Source organism: Epinephelus moara, chromosome 16 (genome assembly GCF_006386435.1).
Source record: "Epinephelus moara isolate mb chromosome 16, YSFRI_EMoa_1.0, whole genome shotgun sequence".
Taxonomy (NCBI): Eukaryota; Metazoa; Chordata; class Actinopteri; order Perciformes; family Serranidae; genus Epinephelus; species Epinephelus moara.
In genome coordinates this window covers 10,857,225-10,878,024 of record NC_065521.1, presented here as the reverse complement: position 1 = coordinate 10,878,024, position 20,800 = coordinate 10,857,225, and the positions used below count along the sequence as shown (strand labels likewise).

At 41.3% G+C, this 20,800-nt stretch overlaps 1 protein-coding gene across 1 annotated transcript in view; it reads right to left on the bottom strand.

Moving 5' to 3' along the window:
* Window positions 1-212: 212 nt before the first annotated feature.
* The window catches only part of bcl2l1 (BCL2 like 1), a 41,347-nt gene continuing 20,759 nt past the window's right edge, over window positions 213-20,800 (bottom strand). Inside the window, exon 3 of the mRNA XM_050063905.1 lies at window positions 213-4,956. Coding sequence (XP_049919862.1) covers window positions 4,813-4,956 — 144 coding nt within the window. The 3' untranslated portion in view covers window positions 213-4,812. The remainder of the gene's footprint in view (window positions 4,957-20,800) is intronic.

Here is a 20,800-nt window from a genome sequence, read left to right as displayed (position 1 = left end):
ATGCTTTAACACACCCACCCACTATTCAAGACTTTGGAAAAGACACGGCAGACTCAGCACATCTTCCAACATGGGCTTTATTAGGTTCAATGCAATTTAAGATTTTACAACAGCATTCTAAGACATACAAACAGACCATTGGACATGGTTGCAATCTTTCAATTTTGTGTACTCTTTATGGCCAGCAAGAATGCACCAGAGACCTTACTTTTGAAAATATCCTTTTACTTCGTTTGCATTTAGTGGCAGTCCAATAATCCAAAAAAATGAAAAACAAAAAAACACAGCAAATGACAATGCACATCAATGCAAAGATGGAGTTTAAGGCCATTTGAAGGGGCACAATTATGCTTTTTACACCAAATATAAATAATGTTTAAAAGCCATCAGTTCCGATTTTCTTAAATATGTTACTACGCTAATGCACTATTCTAATCCGTTTAAATAACTAGCATATATATATATATAGGGTCGTGCCAATGCTGTCACACTTCCTTCATTTGTGCCTCCTTCAAGAACATTTTTGCCACTCAGAAATTCATGCACACACACATACTCATTTTCCTCCCTTGAGGGGACCACAACTTTTTTGCCCAATTGTGGGGTCCATACATACATGTACACTCTCACACACACATACACACTCACATATGTGTAGGAAGGGGACTTGTTTCAGTGAGGGCCAGGACGGCAGATAAAAGCCTGCGAGCAGCTTCTTGGTGGGGCATACACTAGAAAAATATATATATACTGTACTGGAATGTATGAGAGCAGACCTTGGCTAATAAGATGCTCAGGACACAAGCATTTAGAGGATGATACTCATCAATAGTCAATGTAGGTTTGTTTTTATTGGCTGAAATATTTGTTTCAAGGATAACAATCAGTTTAGAAAGAGAAATCTGTGTGTGTACTTTAATTGTTTGCAGATGTACATGATGCTGTATGAGCGTGAAAAGGAGCAAAAGTCAACTGGTGAAAAGAGACGAGTCCTGCTTTAAAGATGGAGGCACAACTTGCACTGACAATACAGTGATGGATGTTTCATGTATGAATCCAGATTTTTTTTTTTTTACAGTCCCCTTCTTTAATGTTTACGCTCTGTGGCTGCACACGGCTGAATCTAGTGCCGACCCCTTCTGTGATGAGAAAGTGACACCTGACCTGTCATGTATTGTGCTTTATTGAGCTGCTAGAACACATGAAAAGAACCAAGGACATATTGTTGCTCGCTGGAGACAGTATTTGGAATAAGATCAAGATTAAAGCACTGGGGGGGGGGGTGATACTGGGAACAGGAAGGAATACCCCCCACCTTCCCTCCCTTCCCAGTAAATTAATCGAGCTGCCAGTTGTTGGTGCGTGAAACGCCAGGCGACAAACACTCCTCCGACTTCAGCTTTAAATTAAAGATGGAAGGATTCTCCGAAACAAAGACAAGGTCTCCTTCTCTCCATCTCTCATGGACTCCATGTGACTGGCAGGTGTGTACGTTACATTCGGGTGTGCGTACCGAGTTGTGTATGTGCGGAGCAGCAGGTGGGCCAGCTGTGACTGACACACGTGACTAGGCGCAGTGACAGCCTGGGGGATCGCAGAGGAAGAGGTGGAGCTGGATGGAGAGGGGAAGAGGAGGAGAGACGGATGGAGATTTGACAGATTTGAGGCGTCTGGGGAGGATGGAGGAGGAGAAGTTTGGGTGGGGGTGCACTGTGAAAGCAATGCATGGATAACTTGGAGTGAATGTGTGTGAGATGAGATGTGAAGGTTCCAGTGTCTACTTTTACGGTCCTACAGCCACTGACAGTTGCTGATGGTAAACAGACACATTTTGACACATTTCTAATCAAAGTTAACTCAAATAACATCTGATGCAGAACTGCTTTGTCTCCACGAAGACAGCTGCCTCGCCAGTTTGCTACATAAATCTTCAAAAGGCTATGATGTTCACTGTGGTGATAACATGAAGCATAACTGTGTCATTGATAAATGTAAGATTTGATTAATGGTTCAAAACTAAGGAATGGTTATTGAATTAGCACAGAGGAAATATAGTCTCCTGTCTGAGCACAGCAGCACATGATTTGGATTTTATTGCAAAATTAGCACAGAAATCACTCAAACACTTTATTTTAACCCTACTGAGCAGTATAGACAACTATGGCTGTGACTAAGGGGTTACTGTCATGTCAATTAATTTCAGGACTTTACAGGCTCCACAGACATAGTGAAACATGTCTGTCACAATGTCCCAGTGCCCGAGATGAAGTCCTCACATGTCTTGTTTTATCAGACCAAAACCCAAAGATATTTATTTACAACAATATAAGATGAAATGAGAGAAAAGCAGCAAATCCTCACATTCAAGGAGCTGAATCCAGTGTATTTGTCATTTCTGCTTAATAATTATTAATCAGTTAGCAAAACTGTTGCCGGTGACTTATTGATCAATTGGCTAATTGTTCGCAGCTCTATAAACAATACATTGTTTATAACACACTGTAATGTTGTAAACTGATGTAAGGATATTTCAAGTGTTTGTTAATGTATTTTTTCAAACATTATAACTTGGCATCTATAATTGGACTATGAACAGATAATGACTGAATGACAATATTTCTTGTGAATTAAATGGCCAAGACGATATATTGGCTGATATTAGCTTATCGAAGATATAGCTCTATCAGTGTATATCGGCTGACACGTAACAACAAATTGCAGAACAGAAATGCCAAAGTAGGTTTGTTACCATTTCAGTTTGTCCACCAGAGAGCGCTGACAAGCTGATATTTACCCTGTAAAATGTCCCACTATGTATCTTGTTCACATGAAAGAATTAAATGAAAAATCCATATCCAAATCAAAATTTTGTTTGTTATAGCTATCAGCCAATATAATTATCTTATTTTACAAACTTCAAATATCCATATTAATATCAGCTGTGTTGTAGTTGTTATATTTCAAATAAACATGAAATAAGGCATATTTCTTTATTATATTAATCAACTAAAACCCTTAAGTTCATGGAACTAAAGAATTTACTATTTGTGAAGTCAAGAATGAAATTTCAAGCTCAATGTGTCTTCATTAAACCTGCCTGTAAATGATCGGTTCAAGTGTATAAACAGTTGATAAATATAAATAAATCATACTGAGTGGTTTATGTGTGTAATAATAGTTCATTAAATATGATCAATCAAGGTCAAAGATTTCATTTCAACATTGGGGGGAAACAAACAAAAAGCATCATTTGCTGCATTCTGGTGAATTCAGTGCACCAGTTTTTGCCCTTTCTGCATCAATTTATGGTGTATATGTCTTTCATTTTCAACAGAAGTCCTCTGTGACCTTTATGTTCTTATATGGTGGTGGTTAGGGGGTATAGATGGGGACTTGTCCCCTGCAACCCCCCAAAATCTACATCCATGTGATTAATACAACTGTTATCTTATCCATCATTCATTAACTGTTTACACACCAGTTATGGATGCATCATAAGTTATAATTGTTGACAAATGCATTAATAAAAACTATTATAGTGTTTTATAAGCCATTTATTAAATGTTTATATACTGCTTATAAATGCTAAATAGGGGGGTTAAAATAAAGTGTTACCAAAATAAAAACGTTACACCCAAATATCTGACCTTTAAGAGTCTGTCATGCTGTCTGAGTGTCGCTGTGAGCAGTGCCGCTCTATCTGTTATTTGTCTTGCTACAGTATTTGCTGCATTCCTCAGCTACTGTGTAGTAAACATGGAGGGTGTGAGCCATGGCGCCCTGCTCGTATGAACTGCAGTTGCACTGATTCTGAGAACTTGCCACACACAGTGGTCTGGCACTCGGCAGGCTGACTAAACACAAATAGGATCCAATCAAGGCCAAGTATGACCATGAAGCACAGATCGGCGAGAGCAGTGGGGTTTTAATGGTTCACAAATCCAAAAACCAAAACGCACCAACAAACACAAACAAGCAGAGGAGATAGTTTCCTATTAGGTTTTAACTTTAAGACTCCCATGTTTTGTTAACTAAAATCAGATTGACTCTTTCTTATTCATCATTTATACAAAACCAATAAGCATGAAGAACAGGGCGAAACAAAACAATCGGTGTGTGAAGTCACACATGTTATGTGATGTTATACTGTTATGTGCAGGTGATCAGGATGGCTGGCAGGAAATGGGAACTACAGAAGTTGTTCAGGGGCAGGTGCTACATCCTCCCCTGCTTTCACTCTCCATATGGCACACACAAACCTATCGTAGAGGCGTCTGTGAGGATGGGCAACAAAACAAGCTTCAAGACAGAGACGTGTAGAGCAGCCCAGGCCCCACAACAAACTGACTCTTAATATCACACAGGTTTGGGTTAACTGTGAGGACTGGAGTCAGTTTTAGCCTCTTTTGAGGACAAACATGGGAAAACAAAATTTGTTAAAACTAATGTGTACAAACATAAAGTAATAACCAGTGGAGGAAGGAATAGCAGGAACAATCGCTTCAGTGAATGAAAGCATAACATGTCTGTCTCTGTATAACCGCACATTTTTCATCAAGGTGGAATAAGGTGAACACATGAATACTAGTAACTCATCCTCTTTTCTGTCTTTTTCTCAGTTCAACAACATGTGAGGATTCTTAGTCCACTGTGGGATGTGTGAGGGGGAGGGGGAATAGTAAACATCATCAGCAGTTCTGACGACACAAACGGGACCTTCATTTTAACTTCCGTGGTGTGTAGGTTGAGGGTAGTGACGGAGGCAGGTGGAGAGGATCATGAGCGTTAGGAAGGGTTGTTGCGGTTCTCCCTTCACAGGCGTTTCTGGGCGATGAGTGAGCCCACCACGACTCCGGTCACCAGGGTCATCCCCGCCAGCAGCCACTTTTTGAAACTCTCCTGAGACCTCCTGCTCTCTGCCGCCGCGTCCTGCCCGAAGATTTCGGCGAAGCGCTCCTACAAAACAAACAAACAAACAAACAAAAAAAACAGAACACTAGAATTACCATCATGTGGTTGTACACCTCCAAAACACCAGTCAAGTTGCACTTACAGTTTACATCCTTGTCTGTGAAAACATGGATGCTTCACACACAATCCCCTCGACAGCAGAGATGATTTATACAACGAGCAGTTTCAAGATTAGTGTCACCAATTCAGTATCTGACAAATGTCTTCTGTTCCGTGTTTTTGCAGATTATTATGATGTCATAGTGAAGTTGACCTTTGACCTTTTCGATATAGAACGTCATCACTTGAACGATATATAATAGTAGACATTTATGTGAAATTTTGTCATGATTAGCGTATGAATTCTTGAGTTATGGTGGAAAACATATTTTGTGGGGTCATGGTGACCTTTGGCTACTGACCACCAAATTCTAATCAGTTCATCATTGAGTCCAAGTTGACGTTTGTGCCAAAGTTGAGGAATCTCCTCCTCAAGGCCTTCTTGAGATATTGCATTCACGTGAATCAGAGGGATGCATCAGTGAGTCCAAGTAGATGTTTGTGCCAAATTTTAAAAAAATTCCCTCAAGGTGTTCTTGAGATATCATGTTCAGATAGGTCAGAGTGACAGTGACCTTTGACCATCAAAATCGGATCAGTTCATTGTTGAGTCCAACTGGATGTTTGTGCCAAATCTGAAGAAATTCCCTCAAAGCATTCTTGAGATATTGCTTTCAGGAGAATGGGACGTATGGACGGACAACCTGGAAAAACAAAATGCCTCTGGCCACTACTATCGCCGTTGCGTAGGCATAAAAAGGGATAGGAAAGGGTTAACACCGGGGTTTTTGCTTCTGGATATGTGACATGTATTCAAATCTGAAAAAACCCACATGCATGCACACTTCCTGAAACTACCCATTTTAAAAAAAGAAAAGCCACAGGCAGGTTTAGAGGGTCAGGTAGATTCCCTTTGTAAAGGTCTCTGGGCCTAAAACAAGCAGAGTACTGCTGAGCCACCCACAGCTGGGTATCCGTATGACTGTCAGAACCCACATAGTAACGTGGAAATTTCCATCCACTGCAGCAATCATACAGGTAAGGCAACATCACAGCCAGCAAAAAGCCCCAAAAGCCACCTGCATCGATGCTGTGCACAGTAATAACAAGATCTCATTGATTAAAAGGAAAAAAATCCACATCATTACATTCAGAGTCAGGATTCGGTCACGACAACTCTTGCTTTAAAAATTTCCACCCCCTCCCTCCCTCCCCATCCCATCAATTCTGCAGCAGATCCCTGCAGAATCGTTGTTGTTGCTGACATTCTTTCCCACCGTTGTCCTCTGATTGCCAAGCCTACATTGCCGCCCACTGAAATCATTTCCTGGAAATGAGCTGCAGAGCATGCAGTTTTAATGTCTGGCCACAGGGAGGTGCCAGCCAGGCTCAAATCTCAATTACAAGCAGGAGTAGATCAGCTGAGGTGGACATTACCCACTCACTGAGTCACTACTGATGATGCTCATGTTGTTCACACCTTAGAAGTGTCAGTGCTTCACCTCAGTAAACATAATTTGTGAGGCTAAAGCTCCTTCTCAAGAGCAAATCATCTGGATAAATGTGAAAATGACTAATTCAGATGTCTGATTCTTAGTCAGAGGTGGACTCAACAGGCGGGACAGAAGGTCTTTTATGGAGGGGGGTTGTAACTGGAAACTGCAGAGGAAGGAGACAGGAGGAGGAGAGTGAAAGGACACAGACGTAATCTGTGGGTTATCGGAGGGAATGCCAGGGGCGGGGCATTGTCGCTGGAAGCAGAGAGTAATAAATAAGAGAAGTAGAGGATATGACCCTGGACTAATCCTGAGATGGGAAACAAAACTCCTCACCCTGACTTAACCACATGGATGGTGACTGAGAAAAGCCTTCATCAAATCAGCTCCAATGACACAATTCACCACAGCAACGGGTAAATGCAGGGCACAGCCTCCATTTTAATCCAGTGGAGCTGGAAATATTAATGTGTGCATATGCATAATAGATATCTGTATAAATACATTCAAGCAGCAGCAAAAAAACTGCTGTAGGAATGGAGAAAAGAGTTAATAATAATAACACTTACATTTTATTCAATAAAGTCCACTCATACATCATTTACCAGAGTTGGATTTCCTTAATGGATGATAAAGTGGTTAAATCTGACTGTATATTATACATCAGAGTTTTAAATATATTTAGCAATAATCTGAAAGGGACAAAACGCAGGTGGCAGCAAGATGAAATACAAAACAATGCATTTGACAGGTGAGACATATTTCCGAGATATTTCCTTTCAGAGCTATGACTCATCCTGTAATAGTGATTTAGGTCATTTTCCACGGTGGCCGACAAGTACAAACATGCAACAATGGCCCAAACATTTCCATTATGAGGAACATGCTAACACAAATGAAAATGCAAAACAAATACAACAATGGAAACATTGCAAATTTAAATTTAAATTAAAAAGAAAAAAAAGAAAAAAAAATCTAATTTTTTTGCATATCCAGTCAACACCAGAGACGCCCTCCAGGCCTCCAGGGGGGAGCGCAACTGGAACAGCTTGATTTTCGACCAGAGAGAGATCAGACGTGTTTGTTTTTGAAGCAGGAACAAAAGTGAACTAAAGCCCCTGCAGCCCTAAAGCATTTTCCCCACAGGCGACCATTATCAAAGTGACCTCTGCAAAACTTTATCACATTGTTAAGTAGTATTGGTTGGCTCCAACATTACATTTCACTGACAAAATGATTGACTTATCTTAACAACAACTGGCAGATTAAATAAATTAAAAAAATATTCATTGGTTGTAGTCCCCAAATGATTTGAATATAGTCACTGAAATGTTGGTAGAAACAAAAGCTAGATGGATAAATCAGCTAGGCCATTATAGGATTGGCTTATTGCAGCTACATTAGTATTCAGTGTTCAAAGTTCAGGAATATTCATATGATCTCCACTATGATATATCTATGACAGAAATGTTCCATCACTGTGATCAATCACACCATGAAAAATATGAGATTGTTATTCACTGAGCAGTGTGGCTATGTGTGCTTCACGCTGGAGCTTACTACGGTAATTTGTAATACACATTTCAGTACAGGGGACTATACTGATGATCTGACTGTTGCCTTAATGTGCACAGAGTTATTCTGAGCTGAGGGTGAATCCATAATGCGTACTATTGGAATATGAGATCACTGATTGCGCATAAAAGTGATAACGTAAGTAAAGATAGTCCTCAGGGAACGATCAAATACCCAGGCAGGATTTTGATCTTCCTCTCCCAACATGAATCTCTGCAAAATTAATGAGCTTCGATATCAACTGGATCAGCAAGGAAATGAAACGGTGTGTCCAACAGCTCCTTAAAGCTGGGCTGTCGGGGAGGGGATGCTCAGAGACTCAAGATCTGTTGAAGAAAACCTGCCAGTAAGACATGTTATTTGTTGACTGACCCAGAGTTTAGTGATTTCTGTTTCTTGAACTGAAAACGAGTTTCCCTCAACTCATGGTTACAAACTCACTCACTTTCTGGAATGGACCCCAGGCGGACATTATTCGCGATTATTCGAAAAATTGTCGAATACTTGCCACGATTTTCGAATAGTGTTTTTGCTTGTGTTGCCCATCCCTAATACCAAGAAGGGGGAGTGACAGCAACAATTAAGAGGCGGTTCACAGAGAGACACTGCTTCTGAGACGCAGAGGGAGTGAGAAGGCGTAGGGGTGTCATTCCAAGAGTTTTAAGTCATTCCAGTGTTTGTTTGATAACAGAACTGTGGAGTCTAGTTTCTTTCACGCCCCATGCCTCTCTTGCTGCCTGCTGTGGTGACATCATCGTGGGCCACTGGAAGTACAGACTAAAACCTGAACAATGAAACTGAATGTTCTCAGGAAACACAGAAACAATGAGACTATGTGGAACACTTCATCATATCTGTTGCAGTGTAATGCTGAGTAGGGCTGATTCTGAGGAAAGGAATCTTGGCTTTGTGGCAAATATTTCTGAGAATACGTAGGGTATGGATGTGCTGGTGGAAGATAAGGGGAGATGGTGTGGTGATGACGTCACTTCTGTCGTGTGCGCAACACCCCTACCTAGAAAGTGACTAGCAGCTCAATATATGTGTCATCGCAACAGTACATTTATATATACAATGGTGTTAAGTGGTAATAAGATGATTTGTATATGTCAAAACCAGTAATGAAATACAAAGTCCTGTCGCTGAAAATACTTACTGGGACACCAAAAAAAAAGTCCCCAATAAAATCACACTTTTCTTTTGTTTGGGTAACATTTGTTAATAACTACAATGCTCAGCTGTTTTGGAAAAGTACTGGGCCTTTTTTAAATGTCAAACTATATTAATCATGGCCATATTCAAAGAGTCTTTCGTAGGAACCAATGGTCTTGACGCTGAGCGTCATAGACAGGGTTGGGTGTCAGATGGAGATAAGCTTTGCTGACTATAAAAATGTAAAACTATGGCAAACAGATCTTTAAAGGGACTTTATGGAGGGCAAGCCTAGCTATGAAATTGATAAATTCACCAGAATACACAATGATGTAATACCGCACACAAAGACAACTCAAAGAAGATACGCTGGTCTTGTTTGTTTCAAAATTCAAAAGGTTATAACTAGGGCCTTGTTAACTTTGCGAGCCAAAATCCATTTTTGGCATATCCACATTGTATTCTGAATGATTGCTAAAGTCTGGACAGCAAAGAACTGAACTCTGAACTGCAACTTCAGCAGATCAGATCCAAATCACATTTGTGGGTAGACTGAAATGTGAAATGCGTATTTCCACATATGCGTCTCAGTCTGGCCACTCATACTGGATTTTAAGGAGTTTTTTGCGTAAAATCCAGAGTGATGGAAGTTCTTAGCAGAATGCATGCTGCTACTAGCAAGGCACTATGGAGGACAACATTGAGAACAACAGATGCCTAAATAAACTGTCTGATAGCACTTTGGAGGCACCTCCAAACAATCGTACAGTTTGGAGGACAAAATGATGGACCTACATTTCTTATGCTTCCATGTTGGAAAGCTGTGCCACTGACATAGCTGCGTAGTTACTGATGCCTACGTTGTTACCACAGCAACCCATGCAGACAGGTTCCAAATGTCTGTATACACAAATCCAATCTGGTAGGAAATAAAATTGCGAACAGTCTTGTCTTAAAGATCTGATTTGAGAGATGAATCTGATTTGCCTGCAGTCTGAATGTAGCCTCTAGCCCCTTTTACACTGCCAGATTTTCCACGAATGTTGGGCCATTTTGCCAGCAACCTGCGAGCGTTTAGACACACAGAGCCGGGTGTCGAGTTGATCCGAGGCGCCCAATTTTCCGCCTCGTAGGGTAGTCATATTGGCGGAACCCTTTTAGTTTAAAAAGGCCGAGGCGGCCTTCCGCAACGGGAGGGGCTGTTGAAGACTTGTGGGAGGAGCTGCTGATGACGCCGCACGTGCAACCCACTGGCGGTGGATAAACAGGTGATACAACTGTTAGCAGGAATTAGCGAGCAGCTAGTAGCAAGAGGGAAACACAAACCTGAAAGACACTGTAAAGATGAGCAACTGGGGAAAATTTGCACAATTCCTGTTTAAAAAGGGCTTCTGTCTTTCATTTGACAGTAAGATTTTGCCAAAAATGCAACCAAAACTGAAAGAGAAAGAAACACCATCCATATTTGTTCACTGCCAAAGTGTTGCTGAGAACACTGCCTAAAGCAGTCACTGCTCTTTGGATCTGAGGGGCAGTTTATCAGCTCTAAAGGGGCCAAGCTGCTTTCACAGTAGCTCTTTTCATTCATGGTTTAGCTCTAAATAAACATACACGCACATGCACACACTTCTACAGTAAAAAAGAAACTCAGTGAGCAAACATTCCGGAGGAGCTTTTGGTCAGGGTTCCCAGTCAATGAGTAGGATCGGAGGAATTTGTGAATATGTAACTGAGCGCAACACAAGAGCAGGTTTGGAAGTTTCACTGGAGGCCACTCTGCCTCTCATACAAGGTTCACTCAAGGTGAAACTTTAACCTTCAACGGACAGCATTCCTGTAACCCGCTCTGCCAAGGCCAGTCTGCATGTGATGAAGCTGCCAAGGAGGAATAAATATTTGTGTGCAACCTCACCTTGACTTCCGATAGGCCTTGATACAGCGCATGAATGTTTTCAAAAAGATAAACTGGCCTTCTTGCTTGCCATAAAACCAAAATGAACTATCCTTGTTACTTATGACACAAATAACAACATGGACAGATATACAAGAGTCAAAGTGAGCCAAAACAGACCACTGTGTGTGTGTGTGTGTGTGTGTGTGTGTGTGTGTGTGTGTGTGAGAGACAAGAGGCTGAGTTGAAATATGCACTGGAGCAGTTGCTCTTAAACCTCGTGATGACTGAGCCGCATTAAAGTAAAGCAATTGGAATTAGCCCCAAGGGATTGATAAATGGTACTTAAGTAAATAATGACGTAACGTGATTACACAGTACTGTACATCATGAAATATGAGTCAATGTTTTACTGCGGCCTTTTTTAATCTTCAATAAAAGGGCCAGTCTGTACTGCCTATCCCTTCCTGTGAAATCCTTCAGAACAACACTGGAGGAATGTGGGTGTAGAGAACCAACTACAGCACCCTGTGATGGTGACTGTCACCTGTAAAACGGACATGTGAAGACATGTTCTCATTCAGTGGGCAGGAATTAAATCATTAAACAATCTGATCTTATGATGCTGTAGTGAAAAGAAGAGCTCCTTGTACATTGTAGAATGTTGCAACGTTACTTGTTTGCATTTGTGTACATATATCTATGTCCCCTCTCATGTCGTGATATAGACACCAGCACACTCACAATGATCCTAATGTGTCAATAGTCCTCTTCTGTCTGATGTTAATTTTCTACTTATTAGATAAAAATTGTTATAGCAGCTTCAATGATCAATAATTAACTGTTCTCCTTCAACTGCAGAAAATGTTCTCGATTCGCTTGCATGCACTTTTAGCTCAACAGTAAAAGTCTGCAATTACTGTATGCAAGACCAAGACTCTTCATAAAAATATTCAAACATGAACATGCTACTGAAAAAATGTACAGACCGAATCACAATGTTTGTTAACAGTACCTGCAGGCTAGAAAATCCCAGCATCACATGCATAACACCACCCAGTACTAGGAAAACGCTGCCTCGCTTGGTTAGTTTTCAGCCACTTAAAAACAGGCCCAAGTGTTCACTTCACCTTGCCATCAGAACTGAAGCAGTTATCTCAAAGCCACTTTGGCCCCCGGCTACAGCAGTACATTGTCTAGCTTCCACTCTGGTAGATTTGGTTTAATCAAAGACACAAATCAATTGCCAGTTGTCTAAACTGAAGCGTTTTTTGTTGATAGCGCAACGGCACAGTCTACAGAGTGGTTAAAACAACCTACTATAATTTCTCCCATGTATCCTCTAATGGCTTACTGAAGCAGAGTTTGGGCACTTAGAGGTTTACAGTAGCCAGGCTCATTTGTGTAATTGGAAGAGCCCACATAGACCTAGAGGGTACATAATGGCTTGAAGGATAAGGCTGGTCACATCGTAAAGCTCAAACCAACAATGTCTTCTTCTTATTGCGGCTTTTCCCTTTAGGGGTCGCCACAGTGAATCATCTGCCTCCAACTAACCCTATCCTCTGCATCCTCACCACACCAACTGAGTTTATGTCCTCTTTCACAACATCCATAAACCTCCTCTTTGGTCTTCCTGTAGGCCTCTTGCCTGGCAGTTGCAACCTCAGCATCCTTCAACCGATATAGTCACTATCCCTCCTCTGAACATGTCCAAACCATCTCAGTCTGGCCTCTCTGACTTTATCTCCAAAACATCTAACATGAGCTGTCCCTCTGATGTACTCATTCCTGATCCTATCATCCTCATCACTCCCAAAGAGAACCTCAACATCTTCATCTCTGCTACCTCTATCTCTGCCTCTGTCTTTTCCTCAATGCCACTGTCTCTAAACCAAACAACATTGCTGGTCTCACCACCGTCTTGTTCACCTTTCCTTTTAATCTTCTATCACACATCATACCTGACACTTTTCTCCACCTGTTCCAACCTGCTTGCACACGTTTCTTCACCTCTTTTCCACACTCTCCATTGGTCTGTACTGTTGACCCCAAGTACTTAAAATCCTCCAGCGTCTTTATTTCTACTCCCTGTAACCTCACCGTTCCACTTGGGTCCTTCTCATTCACACACATGTATTCTGTCTTGCTACAGCTAACCTTCATTCCTCTCCTTTCCAGGGCATAACTCCACCTTTCCAGATTTTCCTCCACCTGCTCCCTGCTCTCACTACAGATCACCACATCAACAATGTGTTCGTCTGTTATGTAAATCTTTAAAAACAGGTCACTGCTATATATTCATTTTAAAAAAGAGCTAAATAAATTTCTAAAAAAAGTTGGGTACTGTTTTTTTTTTTTTTTTTTTGCAAATGCTTCTCAAACAGGAGAAAACAGTGCACCTTTTAGGGACTATTTTCAGCTGTGGTTTTATACATATTTGATGTTCTAGTCAGTATTTCGTGCAGCAGGAAAGTGTATGTGGGATTGAGTCAAAATAAACTCCAGTGTATGTCTTCATATTAATGACAGAAACTGTCACCCAGTGCAACAACCTGTGTTGAATGTGACAAACAATCCTAAGAGACTGAGAGGGTTTTTAACCTTTGTGTTATGCACAAATCACATGATTTGAAAGAGGAAATAAATCAAACACCGCAACTCAACCTTTCCACTGGTGTCATCGATGTTACCAGGATACACTGTGGTCACACGTCATACCATTATTTAAAAACTAAATGTAAACTGTCTCTTCACTTAAGTGACAGTGCCTACTCTTGTGTCTGTAAATCTGGCTCTCCACCTTTGCCTCAGCACCATCAGTTACAGTGTTTCATTTTTCCACTATTGAGTATTTACACACATCATTCAAAATAGAATGGCTTTTCTGTCAGCTATTTTATTACCTCTGCCTATAAACTCAAAGTGGAAATAGAGTAAAGTTTTCTGCTTTGACTTATGAAGTAAATGTTGATTGCACAATGTAATGGCTATAGAATATGTCACCATCAGCATTTAGATTGGATTCCTATAAGTCCCACTTTCACTATGCAATTCTGTCTGCCACCTGGTATGATCTTCTGGGAAAGTGAAGGTTCAATTTCCAGCACGTGGAAGTGAGTCAACCATTGCTCAACCCAAACAGGAGGAGGATAGCAATCTTGTTTTTCCCCGGTAGCTGTGAGTAGGTATCTCCAGTAACCAAAGAGTCTGAGTGGACACTGTCTGCAGTTACTATCCCTAGTACTGAAAATGGCGGACTGTGGAACAACCAAAGTAGCTAGAGACTGGTAGTTGCTTGGCTCTGAGAAAAACGTAAAGTGATCTAATTTTCTTCGGGAGGGAGGAGAGTTGAAAAGTTGTCTGTTTCCACTTTAATTTCTTCACTTGGGAATCAGAAAAAGTGTCTTCCTTGTAGTTTCAATATACCATCAACAGTAAGCCTGCCTGAGGGGCCCCTGTTTTTTTCTTTACTAGCATTACCAGTCACCTCGCTATGCACATGTCAAGGCAGTGCTGTTGGTTTGATATGCTCTCCTAGTCCCACCTGGCAGGTAAACCCAGTCTTTATCTGCTCTCTGCCTTTCCCTTTCACACGGTCACGCCTTTATTTCTTTATCTCGGTTCCGTTCCCAGAGGAAATCAGGTGCTAGGCAGCGGCCTGCAGAGTGCTTTCAGGCCTTGTCTCTGTTTTTTTCCATGCTCTTCCATGTCTAACTTTCTCTTTCTTCGTTAGCTGGGGAGAAGAAAAAGGATGAGGGAAGGATTAGCTCATGAAAGCAAAAGGTTGGATATAAGAGAGAGAAAGGGAGAGAAACAGTGAAGGGGCACAGGAAAGGAGATTCTGCAGTTGGTTGCCACGGCTACCAGAAAGCAGATGATTAGTGTGTGTGATGTGTGCGAGTGTGTCTGGGCCTGTAGGTCCATCTCTGTGGCTGATAAATGGCCCGATACTACATGTGGAGAAAGGAGCATTTTAACGATCATTAGCAGCAGCTTCCTATTCATCAGCTCTGACTTGTCGGTTGCTCTTGTGTTGCACCATAACAAGCTGCAACACACAAATCCCCTGATGGCGAAACCCCCTGACCATGACACACACAAGCGCACAGACATGAACACATCACATCACATCCTGTTCCTTATAGGCAAATTGGGGCTAGAGATGAATTGAAATTCAATAACTTGGGGACACTTTGGAAAATCCTACTGCGTTAATATAAGCAATCATATGTGCAATCATGATGTCAAGCTGATGACACTAACAGGCTATGTGAGCAGATACAGTGAAATCTGTTTGAGTATTTGAGAAAATTAAAAACCAAATGTTAACACACCACAAACTATTTTCAGTGATTGGTAGCATTTATAAATGCTTTAACAGTTGGCTGACTAACTGACAAAATTAGCCAACAACTATTTTGATAACTGACCCTTCCTAAGTCCCACCCCTTTTGATTCTGTGCTTCAGTAACAATTGAGCAAGTTTGGAACCCAGTAAAGCCTCAGTCAACTTTCCGCTTTCCTGTTGGCTGGATAAGCTATGTGCTAGGCTTATCTTTGATGAAAAGAATTTGAAGATGGTTGAAAGATGTGACTCAGGGGAATGTGAAAGTGACACAACACATAACATAGGTGTCACAATCTTCAAAAAAACATTTTGTCGCATATAGTCACATCTGAAGTCAGTTGATGTTAGCAAAACCCAAGCAACATCAGCGAGATTTGCTTCCTCCTTACTTCTGTGCTAATGTTTGAGAAATTTGTAAAAAGACAGACAGTTTGGGTGCTGGTATATTTCTTATGATGACATGAATAATCATTTGCTAGAAAAGATCAAGGCTAACGTTCCTTTGTTTATAGGCTACATACCGCCTCAAAGTTACTTTGGTGTTTTATATTTATACATACACAACGTCTAGCATTGTCAATATATCATCTTCCATTGACTACTGATCTCCTTGCTGTCTGCTTCTTGAAGCTATATTGCCTGACAAAAAACTGTCTAAGGAGACTTTCACATCAGGGTTTCTGGCCCGCATCCAAGTACACTTTACCCCAAAGTCCAGTTACACATGAACCACACTCAAGACCGCATTTTCAAGTGGTCACTTGAGTCCACTTGAAAAGGCGGTCTTGAGTGTGGTTCATGTGTACTCCGGTATGGTACAAATCAGGTGTGAACACCAACTGTACCATTACACAGACGTGAACTGCTATATAACGCAACTACAAACAATTTTTCGCCGGTTATAAAACAATCTCAATTTAATACTGATCAGGCGGCAGCACAGCCCGCTGCAAAGAGACCCAGATCTGGCTTTGCTCTCGCCTCTGACCTGCAGTTGGACAGCAGTGGCTCCTCCTCTAGCCAAGAGTGGTACCCTTTTCTGCACTGTCGCACAACAAAAATGCCATGTAGATAATCAGGCAAGTGTTTTCAGGTATGGAACAACATTACTGATGTGAGAGCTGAGCGGAACCTTAGAGCTTAAACTCTTTAGTTTAAACTCTTTAGTAGTACGCACTGTTTGCTGACAGAAGGTCAGCAAACAATGTGTACTACTAAACTGGAGCTATGAAAAACCTCCTTTTGAAACACGATGGTACAGAGAAGGTTTTTCCTATGGGAAGGCTAAGTGATAAAATAAAAGGGAATGACAACACATTTATGGAGCTAAGGTGACCTTTGACAAATCTCCTGGCCAGTAATACAAAGGGGTAGAGAAACACTGTATGGGGGTTTCTGATGCATCTCTGTAAAAAAAATATTATACAAGGATTTCTTTTTACACAATAACTATGTGTATAATGTGTGCTTTCAAAGGTCTATACAGTTTAAAGTATCAGGTCATAGCTAAAGATTGTTGTGATGCTATTGTGATAATTGTTCTAATGCAAAAAAACAGTATCAGGCTTGATGTTTCTAAGAAATTGTGTTGGCATTTACCATTTTCTTTGCCATTTTAAAGACTTAGACGTTATCTGTTTCATAAAAAAAAGACAACAACTTTATTACAAAGGAGAATAAGCATTAGTTGCAGTTCTATTTATGTCAGTGGGTTAGCAACTAAAGCACACAAACTAGTTTCTTTTAAACTGTGACAGTCTATCTGTCTCAACATCTGACCTAGACAGCTCGCTTTCAACAGACAAGGCCCGCTTTCTAGCAACCCTCAGAGCACATGACGTTCAGGCCATGCTGGCCACAAGCGGCGGCCGGAAACTGGTTAAAAGACGCAGACATTAAGTCTGTGACAAAACTGTGCTGACGCAACAAACAAAGCCGAAGGTCTCATTCACATTGCAGAGATGAATCCAGAGGGTTCAGTGTTGCTAATTGAAAACTTCTCTGCTGTGACAGAGAGCTGACAAAGGCTCATTCCCATGGACACATATATGCACTCTCACACATAAGAGCGGCTTTGAATGTGTCCAACACTCCCGCTGAAAAGCTATGACTCCACAAAAACAATCTAGCTCGACCAGCTTTGAACCAGTCCCATCCAGAGAGAGGGGACGAATGAGCACATGAGGTAAAGTGGAAAGTTACTGGAACTATAGGGGGCGCATTATGGGAAAGAGAAAAACAAATAAATAAAAATCAATAATGGCGGCATGATAAAACAGAAGGATGTGGGTAGGGTTTGGCATTTTTAGCTTTGAAAAAAACATTTGATGCTTGACTTAATCTGATAAGCAGAAGCAAATAGTTTTTCAATGGAATCTTCAGTTATCTAATATAATTGGGATTTGATTCAGAACCCGTTCTCAATACCAAACACCAACCCTGTGACAATTTTAGTGATCTGATATACACACACACAACTCCAAGCTACCATAGGCATGCTTCGAATTCCCTATTCTTATGTTAGGAGGGGCATATCTGTATATCTGTGTGCGTGTGCACAAGTGCATAATTGAGCAGAATGTGATGAGTCATGAAAAAAGGGCATATCCGCAGTCAATCACTGAATGGCCAGAAAGGAATGTAAGCAACGGGAGAGTTTTTGTTCTCTGTTTCTCTTCGAGACTAATGCTAAGGCAGATGTTCTAACTAACAACATTTTATAGTGTAACGCAGACATAACATCAAGTCTATTTCCATGCCTTTTAGTGGGCTGTCTACAACTAAAGACAGTATTATAGAAATGTGGATTCCTTAAAGGAATATTTCACCACCAAATGAAAATGTGTTTATCATGTACACACCCCGTGTTACATTGAGTTTTTGAAGAAAACTGTTTTTCTTGCATGCATCTACGGTGACGGCAGACTCAGAAAACAGAGAACATATTTGATGAATTGAAACCATAGGGGTCTGTGTTTAACAACAGCAAAAAATTCATTAAAACACACTACAAACTCTCACACAGTATAATTTAGTAGGATCTAAACACATGATAGAAAAAGAGAGTTCAGGAGTTTACAAGAAGCCAGTGACCCAAAGCCTGATGGTCCCTGAGAGTCACAAGTTTAAGAAGCTGCCTCTTAATACACTTTAAAAGTCAGCTGTCCTGGCTGTAGCTGAGCAACACTTCCTGCGAGTTGCAACACTTGGGATGTGTACACGCAAATACCGCGTGGCCTTGTGCACACACAGATCTAAACGGCGGTGGCCCTGGGCCTGAAGTGCAGTGTGGAATGTAACAAACGTGTTTTTGTTTATTGAGTAAAGTTACTGCTGCGTTCATGTGACTGATGAAACACTGGGAACAACACAGAGGTGATATGATGTTCTGGCTGCTGAATCAAGGTGATGTCATAAGAAGAAAACGTGTATAGAGTTCAAAGTACAGTGAGTGAATGTGTTGTGTGTGCTGACCTCTGCCTCACACTGTGATTACCAGTCCATGAGCAGATCATGAGATCACAGTGACTTGGCAAGATCAAAAGAAACAGCAGATAAACCACCTGAGGAAATACAGATACACACTGTAAAAATGTCTGACTGATGTACTGTATTTCAGATGATTAATTCAATCACATCATCCTCATTTAAACACTAACAATGACATTAATTGCCTTTCTGGAAAGTGTATATTGTTCTAATATATACTGTATTTACATAACTATTCAGACACTGTACGCTGATACTTCAGATTCAGTTCAGGTGCATCCTGTTTGCTTTTATTATTTTGAAATATCTCTAAAATCTGACTGAAGTCCACCTGTGGCATATTCATTTAATTGGACCTGATTTACAAAGACACACTTGCATATTAAAGTTCCCACAATTCAAAGTGCTTGTCAGACTGAAAACCAAGCTTTGAAGTTGAAGAAAATCTCCATAGAGCTCTGCTATCAAACTGTGTCAGGGCATATATCTATTTCTAACTATTTCTGAAGCTTTAAGTGCCTCCAGAATGTTAGTCCATTACTGCATTGGGAACCACCCGAGCTCTTCAACGAGCTGAACGTCCAGCCAAACTCAGTGACCAGGCAACAGGAGCCTCTGTCAGCGTGGTGACCATTAAACCAAGGCCACTGTGACAGAGCTTCAGAACTCCTCTTTAGAGGAGTGGGAAAACCTGCTGGGATGAAGCACTGTCAATAAGCCATTTTGTTAGAGTGGCTCAGAATTCAATCCTGAGTAAAAGGCACATGACTGCACACTAAGAGTCCAAAAGCCAGTTAAAGGACTCTGAGAGCATGGAAATGATTCTCTGATCCGATCAGGCAAACAACTGAACAGTCTGGCCTAAGAGCTACGTGTGGCAAAATCCATGGTCTGCTCTCTGACTGGTACAGTGAAGCATGGTGGGGATGCTTCTTAGTGGCAGGGACAGGGCATTGAGAAGTAAAAGCTGCCTCAGCCTACACAAGACCTCAAACTGGACCGACCGTTGACACCTAGCACAACAATTACCAAAAGTATATGGCCGAGCAGGCGCTTGAGTGGCTTAGGGATATGTTTCTGAAAACCTTGAATGGCCTAGCCAAAGCCTGGACTTGAACCCTGGAGAACACCCGTGGAGTGACCTGATGATGTCAGTTTAGACTAGGGCTAGGTACTGTTTAAAAAATTGTGATACCAGTGCCAATACCAGTACCATTAAAGTGATATAGATACCAACAGAATACTTAATTCTATACTCATTATGTGACTAGAATGGCGTGAAATGTAGCCATATTGAACAACTTGGTAGCAAATCAACACACTGGACTGCCTAATCCGTCAAATACACAGTTGGGAGAGTCTGCCATGCAGAACAGGGCTAACTATTAGCATCACATTGCAAATGTTCTTTAACAGTTACTGACAGGTTCAATGACGGAGTCGAGCCGTTTGGTGTTGCCGTTAGTTTGTAGTGCCAGACGTTAGAGCTGCTACTGTGTTAGCTTGTGCTAAACGGGCAGGCATTGAACTAACCGTTCGCCGAGGAGAGCAGCTCCAGAGACAGCCGCAACAGCAAGTTTTCTGATCCAGCTGGGGGTCAGGGTGATCTGGGATCAGACCCACAGCACAAAAAAAGGATTGAATGCAGTTATCGTTTGACTTGCGACGTTTCATTACCTCTCTGTGCTGTTTTTCTTTCAGGTGATACCTTAAAAGGTATTGAGAAATGATACCTAGCCCTATTTCAGACTCTCCCGAACCAATTTGACTGAGTTTAAGAAGATGTCCCAAGAAGAATGACAGTAACTGCCCAAGTCCAGGTGCACAAAGCCTGTA